Here is a 9,342-nt window from a genome sequence, read left to right on the forward strand (position 1 = left end):
CAGGTCGAGGAAAAGGATAGGGAAGGGGATGGCGGAGGGAAAGGGTGGGGGGTGGAGGTTGGGCAGAGCCGCGGAGGCCACCCGGCGACGGCGTTAACGGTTGCGGGCAGGAGGCGTCGAATGGGCTGGGAGGATAGGTTTGGTGTCGGTGGTGTCGAGAGAAAAGAAATGAACGTTTTTTTGTAACGAGTGGCAGTGGTGGGTAATTACCCTCCAACTCCACGTCTAGGTTCATATTGGATGGTTCTGAAGAAAATGAACTACAGCTCCACTAACTCCATGGAGTTAAGCTAATCCACAATTGGTGGAGTTAGGGTGTTTGGCTGGCTCCACTTAACTCTGGCCTGGAGTTTGGAGTTGGAGCCTTGACAAACATGCCCTAAATATGTTTTATGGTCCAATGCTTAGTGATAGTATAGGCCTGTTTGTCACAGCTCCAGCTCCAAGATTTTCTAGGCCCTGTCATTCGTATCCAGAAATTCTTGGAGCTGGAACTGTGGGAACATTGAAGATATTTGGTTCAACAATTTTGTTATTATTTTGTTTTAGATATATATGTTCAAACCACTTTATTTTGTTCTACAAACTCCAAATCCAGCATGGATCTTGCAGCTAGAGCTGGCCCTGTTATGTTTCCTTGCATTCCAAAGTCTAAACAGATCTTCCTATCCATTTCCTGTATTTTTTTTATTCCTCTGTTTGCCACTACATCCCTATCCCTTTCCTTTGTTCTCCTCATTCCCTATCCCTTTCCTGTGTTCTTCTCAATCCTTATTCCTCAGTTTCTGGTTCCTCCATTTCAAGCAGGCCCTGACAGGAGGAATTTTTCCATAGGACACTAAAAACTTCTAGCATAAATTCATAGTTGAACCTTTATACGAAGTGCAGGAAAAATGATGAGCAAATTTATTTCAATAATTTTATTGACACACAGGATAGTTTTGTTGTTTGACTAATAACATCCTTCAAAAAATAGAGGAAAAAATACCAAAATTCAGTGGAAATTATGCACATCTTATTTTCCTCTGTCATGCATTATGTGGTCATCATCCTATTGAATTTGGAGACGGGCTATACCCAGGATATGTTCAAGTACTTTTAAGTCTGTACTTTTGGTCCCATGTGGCTGCATTCTGGCCTGTTTACACATTCTCTGGATTTTTTATTCAGATTCTGAATGTCTGTTTTCGAGTTATTCTTCCAAAAAATACAAAAGGAACTGACAAGATATTTTTAAGTTTCGATTTTCATAAACGTTTTTATTCTCCAAGGATGTGTAATTGATATGTTTGTTCTATGTAACCTGTTCAGCTTCAAGAGTAGGGAAGACAATGAATGGTGGATACTACCTGTTATTCTTTTTCTTATCAAGTCACTGCAAGCTGGACTCGTTAACTGGCATGTTGCGAATTTGGAGATCCAGGACTATACATTATTTAGTCCCGACCCTGATAGATTCTGGGCAATGTAGCTGCCTGCTGCAAGCTAAGTGGCAGAAAGTATCAATTGGTTGAGCTGACAAGCAGCATTTTATCTCTTGCATCTTCGTCAGCCCATTTCTGAATCTGAAGAATTGGTCTGACTTGCTAGACCTGGAACTTCCTCCTATTTCTGGGAGCTCTCCAGCGTAGTTCAGATATGTGGTAATTATTTTCTTTCTCAGTTTTGCATCTTGGTCGTGTGTTTAGGATAGGTCTATTGCCCCATGGGAAGCAGATTTCTACATTTTCTTTGGTTGAAATTAAATCGGTGGAGTGTACAGCAAGAAGCCAGTGATTGGAGTTATAGTGGTGTACATTCTTGTAAGTAATAGTAAGCTCAGTCGATTCAATTGTAAACAGTAGGGAAGATTTCTGGTTTTGGAGTTTCATGGTCGAAATCAAACTGAGAAAGATGGACTTTTCTCTTGAAGGAATAGGCATACAGTATTAGTTTGCATCCACTTAAGTATTAAGCTGACGTCATGAGATGAGCATGTCAATTGATGTGTGCCTTGTGCGAATCTGTTTAGCACAAAATATCAAAATTACTGCAAACTTTACCGTAAGGCCCCGTTTGGATCCCTTCAAAATAAAGGAATTGGAACTATTTAATGGAGGAGCCTATTTGTCTTGGAAGGTGGTATTTCACAACTTTCCAAAGTTTACATATAAACCTATCTTAAATTCATGGGGTATGGGGTGGGAGATGGAAATTGATTTTATAGATCCTCGTGCTATGTTTTTGATATGCAATTTATAACACGTTCTTCGACTTTTCCATATAGCAGGAGTGTAGCACATAAGTATCTCTCTTGTATGACTAACAATAATATATAAATATACAAATATATTTCACGTACAACTATATTAGCTTAATTAATATATCTAAATTATGATTGTTTGAATGGAATTCAATTTCAAGGATCCAAATGGGGTCTAATTGTTCCAAAGAGAATTGTGGAAAACTATGGTACAAAGATATGCCAGGTGTTGACCTAAAAGCAAAAGCACTTTTTCCGGTCCTAACCTATTTCAAGCCATTGAACATCAAAGGAGCTAAGAAAAACACTGAGATCAGAGAAAATTGAAGGTACCTATTTCAAGACTTCGAACGCCAATGGGCTAAGAAAAACATTCTGAGATCAGAGCAAATTGAAGGCCTGGAGAGGTGTCAAGAATAGTTATGGCTACCGCATCCATGTGGAGTGTCATACTTCCACGGGTTAATTATGGTTTGTTATACGTGTAATGATTAGACCACCTAATTATATCTGTGATATTGATATGTGTTATCGTGGGTTGATTTTGGCTGCAGCCTGCATATGGACTAGCTGAACTTGTGTTGTCATTGGTGGTAACCTCACCAAAAGACAGATGGCGACCACACAAGCCATCAGACAATGAAATAAGATTATTCAATCCCACACATATTTTCAACGAAAAAGGGATTGTTTTATCATTCCAACCAAATAATGGGAACCATTCCATTTTCAAAAGTAGGGATGGATTCACCATCTCGCTCCTTCCAACCAAACAATAGGAGCCATTCCATTTTCAAAACTGGTGATGGATTCATTCCATCCTGTCTTGCTCTCCGACCAAATGAATCCGAAGGGAGCGAGGTTCCATATTTGAACGTCTAGCAAGATTTTAATGTTTCTGATGGTGGTTTGGGCCGGACAGCATGGATAGAGTCTTGGATGCAGTGTCGAAGCTTTGCTTCACAATCAGAGGGGGCCAATCAAGTGGAGGGGGCAGATTGGCTATATTTGGTGTTTAAATGGTAGAATTAAGTGTTTCTTAAAGGATTTTCGGGGGGGGGGGGGGGGGGCCCCTGAAACTCCCCCCCCGGTTGGACCAAAAATTTTTTGAGCCCCAGGGAGAAGACTAAATAATTTGATGCTTTTGAAATTTATTTTTGCTTTTATTTTTAAAATTTGCTAGGTTCGAGGTGAGTTGGACATTGTAACCGTGTAAATAGTAACATTTAAATTTGTTGTAACATGCGTATCTTATCGTTTCAACATGCTAAGACTATCAAAAACGTCATATATGCTTGAGTCTTGATGCATGTTGCAATAGTTATTTGTATTTGTGGCATTCCTTATTCAGTTTCCAAAGGTATTATAGCATGTTGCAATAAGTTACAATTAGGCTTTTTTGGATTCTATACTTGATATCTTATTAATTGAATGGCAGAGATCCTGTCACTTATATTTTTCTTAAAAGAAAGTGCTACCAGTAAAATCTAGTTAATTTTGGCAAAATTATCTTGAGACATTAGCCAAACAACTCATAAAGTCAGGAGACTCTGCAATGTGGCACCCGGCTATCATACTAGATGTAAACGGTTTTGTAAAGGGTTAAAAACATGGTATCTATATTTTTCTAGTTCAGTTACTTCTTTTTATTTTGTAAGTTCAATTATTTTCCTAGCTCATGTACAAGACCTCTTAATTTTGACCATTACACAGTATCACAATATCACACCCGAACAGTTTGGCTGAGCTCCAATTGATTCAAAATATGCGTGCTGCATTCCTCTTAACTTTAGAAAGAGCTAATTTAGCATGTAAACATTTAAAGCAGAACTGCTGGTGTCAATTCAGCAGATGATATTTCTGGAATAGCATCTTAATTGGTTTATGGAAACACTTCCTTATTTTTTATTGGCAAATGGCTTGAACATCTGGAGAGACATTTTTATAGCTTACATACATGAACGCCAGGCCATATTCAGTAAGGAATATAATATACGGATTGTTACAAGACACGTGCTTCATTTTTCAACTTATCAAGGAGCTCGTCGACAGATGAAAGAATTATCCCTGCTTTTCTTTTCGGAGGTTCATTGACCTCAATGACCTCCATATCTGATCTAATATCCACATTGAGCTCTTCAGGGGTAACTTTTTTAATAACTTTAGATTTTGCCTTCATTATGTTCGGCAAAGTTGCATATCTTGGCTGGTTCAGTCTCAAATCCGTGCTGGAACAAAGAAAAAAAATCAATGGTTAATACAATTTCTGAAAGGTTGCCTGAAAAGATTGTGCAGAAGTGTTTCTTTATTACTTCTCCAACATAGAACAATTAAATGAAAACAACATATTGAAATGTATTATGGGCCCTACGTGATCACTGCTGGCAAATCAAGGCAGATGGTTTCAATTCCACCGTCAACCTCTCTCTCAACAGTAGCTTTTTGTTTCTCTTTGTCCAATAAAACCTGCCAAATTAATACAGTACTTTTGAGTACAATTCTTTTATCAAGCAAAATAAGGGCATAAGAAATCGGAAAATGAACCAAAGATAGATCCAGTAGTTAAGCACAATTGGATATATGAGAATAAAGAATAATCTTTAGAATTCTTTTTCTAAAAGTAATTTTAGAATTCAAAAAGGTAACAAAGAGGTGATCGCGTATTAGTCCACAAAAAGAAAACCAAAGTTTCTAGGGATCAAATAGGGTTCAATAGGAGTTGAAAATCATAAGAATTAAAAGTTCTTCCTATAATCTAAGTGCAACTAAAGAAAATTTAACAGCACCACAGTTAGTTCACTAACTAACTACTCACTAAATGAATAAGAAACAACAATACCTTGGAGGCAAAGGTTCCCTGTGGCCACTGAAGCAATCCAGCTAGCATTTGTCCTGTTTGGTTGCAATCGTCATCAATTGCCTGTTTACAAAGAAAAGACTCGGTAACATGAGGCTATCAGCAGATATCAGGGGCCGAGCTGCACCACGAGCTGGGGGTGCTGCAGCACCCCCTTGGCCAGAATTACTAAAATTACCCATATGTATTAGCTCACAACATTAGAATAGACAGAGCATTATTGCTCTTTGATTTTAACTCATGCTCTCTCTTCTTGAGTTCATATCCATTGGTCATTGTCGCTTTTCTCAATCCCAAAGTCATATCCTCCTTCTAGGTACCAATGGCATGTAGCAGCACCAGCACATAGCACCCCCTTAATCCCATTCCTGGATCCGCCACCGGCAGATATACTGTAAAGGTAAACTTGGTGATTCTAGACAAAATAAGATACTAACTCATTTCTTTTCCTCATTTATTTGTGATATGAAAAAAGAATCAGTTGTTTTCTACATAATACATTTTGGTCGGTGTTCTATTTGCTGAATTTCCAACAGTGGAAACCAAGGGTTGTTGTGCATAGCAGCATAATATATCGCATAAGGGGCATCCGCACATCTCAAAATCCTACACCCTGTGCTTGGTAACAAAAGCCCAATGAATCAAATGAAATCAGAACAGAGGTCTGAATAAATTCAGGCTTCAGCTGCAACCTATCATACCACAGTTGTGAAAGATACAGAATGAGGAAGAGAGCTTTACCAAAGCAAGCAATCATGGATTCGAACAACTAAGCTAAACCCAAACTTTGCAAATGCAGTCGAGAACAGACTAGATATGCCTTTCAACCCCATAAACGCCATCTTATTGTCAAAGAATACAAAGAAGAATCAATCTAAGTTCACAAAAGCTCAAATACCCTACAACCCACAAATTCCACACATAGCCTGACAAGCACATTGGATCCAAGATGGAGAATTGCAATGTTCTCCTCCCACCTAACACTGCAATCTAGAAACCATACCTTTCTCCAACTCACAGATCGAACACCCTATTCATCAGTCTCCAAACCCATAGCAGTGCGGCGCAAGACAAGATAGAGCGAGCTGATACCTGCTTGCCGAGGATGACGAGGCCGGGCTTCTCCTGGAGCGCGACGGCGCGGAGGATCTTGGCGACGGCGAGCGGGAGGAGCGGCCGCACGGGGTCGGGGTCGTGGAGCACGTGGACGGCGCGGTCGGCGCCCATGGCGAGCGCGGTGCGGAGCGTGTCGGCCGAGTGAGCGGGGCCGATGGTGGCGGCGACGACCTCGGCGGCGGCGCCGGCCTCCCGGAGGCGGAGCGCCTCCTCCACGGCGATCTCGCAGAAGGGGTTCATGGACATCTTGACGTTGGCCGTCTCGATGCCCGTCCGGTCCGGCCTCACGCGCACCTTCACGGCGTAGTCCACCACCCGCTTGACGGCGACCAGGATCTTCATGTCGTCGTCGGCGTCGGCGGCGGCCCCTCTCTCCTATCTCTATTTACTGAGAGAGTGGGAGTAAGCAGAGCAGGGGATGGGCACTGATGAGCTGCTGGCGAAGCAGTTGCGAGTTCGAGTCTCTCACTATTTCTGACTCAGCACGCACCACTCACGACTCACGAGTTTGGCTTTGGCCCCTCCGCCGCTCCGTTTTTTTTTTTTTTTTTTTTTTTGTATTTTGGGTCGGCCTGCGTGATTAATTGTAAGCTAATATAGTAATCTTGCCACCTCAGATTAACTTTTAGGAATTTGGGGCACCTGGCAGCAATGTAATCCTAATAAACTAATAATATGAATCGCGTAGAAAATGAACTAAAAGATGAATTATCTTATATCAAACGAAGCCTAATCGGTCAGTTCAGAGACGGGAACCGTAGCAGTATGGGCCGAGAATCTTCGCTGATTTGATGCAGGCAGTAATACTCCAGTGATTGTAAAAAAAAAGTAGCACCAAAGAGAAGAAACAAGTAGCAATTTCTGTCTTTTCAAAGGAGATCCATATTTTACGATGAAAACAACATTAAAAAGCTCTTGACAATTTGGAAATCAGATCAAGCGTCTTGACATATGCAAAAAGAATCATCATTGGTCCACAATTGATTACAAGATTTAGCTTCTATAAATCGCTATCGGTTTGATACGAGTATCAAACATCAGTGTCTATCCATCACCCGGGTGAAAGAGGAGTTGCTGTCACTCGATTTTTGAACCGTTCGATCGCCATCCAACGCTTCGTGTTCATCTTCAACCTCTAACTGCTCTTCTTTGCTCCCTCTACTGTGCTTCTTCTGCTTGCCACCCCCTCGTGCCTCCACCCGTCCACGAGCGGGTGGGCTAGTGTCCCGCCAGAGCTCCGCGCCGGCCGGCTGGCGTGGAGCTCAGGTGGGACCCTAGCCCGCTCACGTCAGATGCCTTCCTGCCCCTCCCATCGCCGCGATCATGATCAAGGAACTTTCGTGAAGAAAAATTTTTACAACGTTGTATTGTAATGCGCTAAATTTACATGACCTTTGTGTAGTAATTGATACAATTTTTAATTTACCCTATGTATGATTTCATGTGTTCTTAAATTTGTTAGGTGAAGATTTATTAGATAAACATGAACAATGTTAACCACATACATATATGGATTTTTCTGCGCATTGAAATTATTTAATTGAATAATTTCTTGATCACAGCGATGCAGTAAAATAAATATTTTAGAGGCTAAATGAACTGGTATAGAATTAATGACTAAATCACACTTATTGTCAATTTACTCGCTAATTAAATATATTTTTGCATGTACAAAATATGTGAAGGTTTTTGTTTTTCATCATTAAATGCAGTGAAAAGATAAATAAAATCCATTTCCAAAAAACAGGCGGGAGAAGAAAACTGGGAAAAGGACCTTTTGTCCCGGTTGGTGGTGGCACCCGGGATAAAAGGGTAGGCTCCCAACCCCACCTGGCGGACGCACCTTTTTATCCCGGGTCCCGTCACCAACCGGGATAAGCCTTTTATCTCGGTTGGTGATGGGACCCGGGACAAAAGGCCCTTTAGTCCCGGGTGCCATTACGAACCGGGATAAAAGGGGGGGTTAAAAGGCACTGTAGCCCCTTCTACCCCCCACGCCAGTTACACTTGGCAAAATTTTTGCCAAGATCCCCCGCGCGCTCTGCTCCGTCGCCACCCGTCCGCCTCCCTCGCCGGCCGCCGTCGTCGTCGTCCCCCATTGCCCCGGCCGTCGTCATCCCGCCGCCCGACCACGCCCAGACAGCCTCCTTCTCCATCGCCCCGGCCCGCCTCGATCCTCCTCCGTCGCGACCGACCCCTACCTCGTCGCCGCCGGCCACCTCCATCGCGGGGCCTCATCGCCGCCTTCATCCTCGTCGCCGCCTTGTCGCCCCTCGTCGCCGCCTCGTCGCCGTCCCGCCATCCTGCGCACCTTCGCTCCGTCGTCGCCTCCGCCGTCCCGCCGTCCCGGCCGCCGCCATCCCGCCGCCTCGGCCACCTCGCCGTCCCGGCCACCGTCGACCGCGCGCGAGGTCCGCCGTGCCGGCACTGGCGCCGAGAGTACCACCTTGCTGACGCAAGCCCACCGGCTTGCGTCAGCAAGGACCTTTTTTTAAGTTAGAAAATAAATAGAAAGGAGTAGTAATTAGGTAGAAATTCAATAGATTTTTGTATATGTGTTAGAAAATCAAATTAGTGTAAATTAGTAGTAATTAGGTTCATCGCTCCGCCTAGGTTAGAAATGAATTGTGTTTCATCGTGGTTCTGTCCCTGCCTCCGCCGTTCCGCCTCCGTCGCAAATTCATGTTATTGCTAGAAATTCCAATAAATATGGACAAATTAGTAGAAATTTGGTAGAAATTAATCGTTGCTGCGGCCACCTCACTCCGTCCCCGCCTCCGCCGTTCCGCCGCCCCGGCCTCCGCAAATTCATGTTATTGCTAGAAATTCGTAAAAATTCATGTTATTGCTAGAAATTCGTACTCACAAAGTACTACTAAGGGGGCGTTTGGATACGAGGTGCTAAACTTTAGCAAGGTCATATCGGATATTCGGATGCTAATTAGAAGGACTAAACATAAGCTAATTACAAAACTAATTGCACAGATGGAGTCTAATTCGCGAGACGAATCTATTAAGGCTAATTAATCCATCATTAGCAAATGGTTACTGTAGCACCACGTTGTCAAATCATGGACTAATTACACTTAACTGTATCTGAGGGTGCTGTTCGTGGCTTCGGTCCGCT

The 9,342-nt window shown here is 42.7% G+C and overlaps 2 protein-coding genes across 2 annotated transcripts in view; one reads left to right on the forward strand and one right to left on the reverse strand.

Annotated features, from left to right (window-relative positions):
- The window catches only part of LOC101758849, a 21,251-nt gene extending 19,270 nt beyond the window's left edge, over window positions 1–1,981 (forward strand). The window contains exon 22 of the mRNA XM_004975086.4: window positions 1,312–1,981. Within this exon, the coding sequence (XP_004975143.1) occupies window positions 1,312–1,471 (160 nt within the window). The 3' untranslated portion in view covers window positions 1,472–1,981. The remainder of the gene's footprint in view (window positions 1–1,311) is intronic.
- Window positions 1,982–4,062: 2,081 nt separating this feature from the next.
- On the reverse strand, window positions 4,063–6,672 carry LOC101759528 (electron transfer flavoprotein subunit beta, mitochondrial). Its single transcript, XM_004975087.3, has 4 exons — window positions 6,192–6,672; window positions 5,082–5,162; window positions 4,614–4,708; window positions 4,063–4,470 (listed from the first exon to the last, which is right to left on the reverse strand). Exons 1-4 carry the CDS (start codon window positions 6,555–6,557, stop codon window positions 4,245–4,247), a joined length of 768 nt encoding a protein of 255 aa, XP_004975144.1. The 5' UTR covers window positions 6,558–6,672; the 3' UTR covers window positions 4,063–4,244.
- Window positions 6,673–9,342: the final 2,670 nt, after the last annotated feature.

The sequence above is a fragment of the Setaria italica genome, chromosome VII (genome assembly GCF_000263155.2).
Source record: "Setaria italica strain Yugu1 chromosome VII, Setaria_italica_v2.0, whole genome shotgun sequence".
Taxonomy (NCBI): Eukaryota; Viridiplantae; Streptophyta; class Magnoliopsida; order Poales; family Poaceae; genus Setaria; species Setaria italica.

Coding starts and splice junctions, on each gene's coding strand:
- LOC101759528 (XM_004975087.3), bottom strand. CDS start 6,557: ATGAAGATCCTGGTCGCCGTCAAGCGGGTGGTGGACTACGCCGTGAAG. Junction 5,163..6,191: donor TCGTCATCCTCGGCAAGCAG/GTATCAGCTCGC, acceptor CTTTGTAAACAG/GCAATTGATGACGATTGCAA. Junction 4,709..5,081: donor AGGGAACCTTTGCCTCCAAG/GTATTGTTGTTT, acceptor TTAATTTGGCAG/GTTTTATTGGACAAAGAGAA.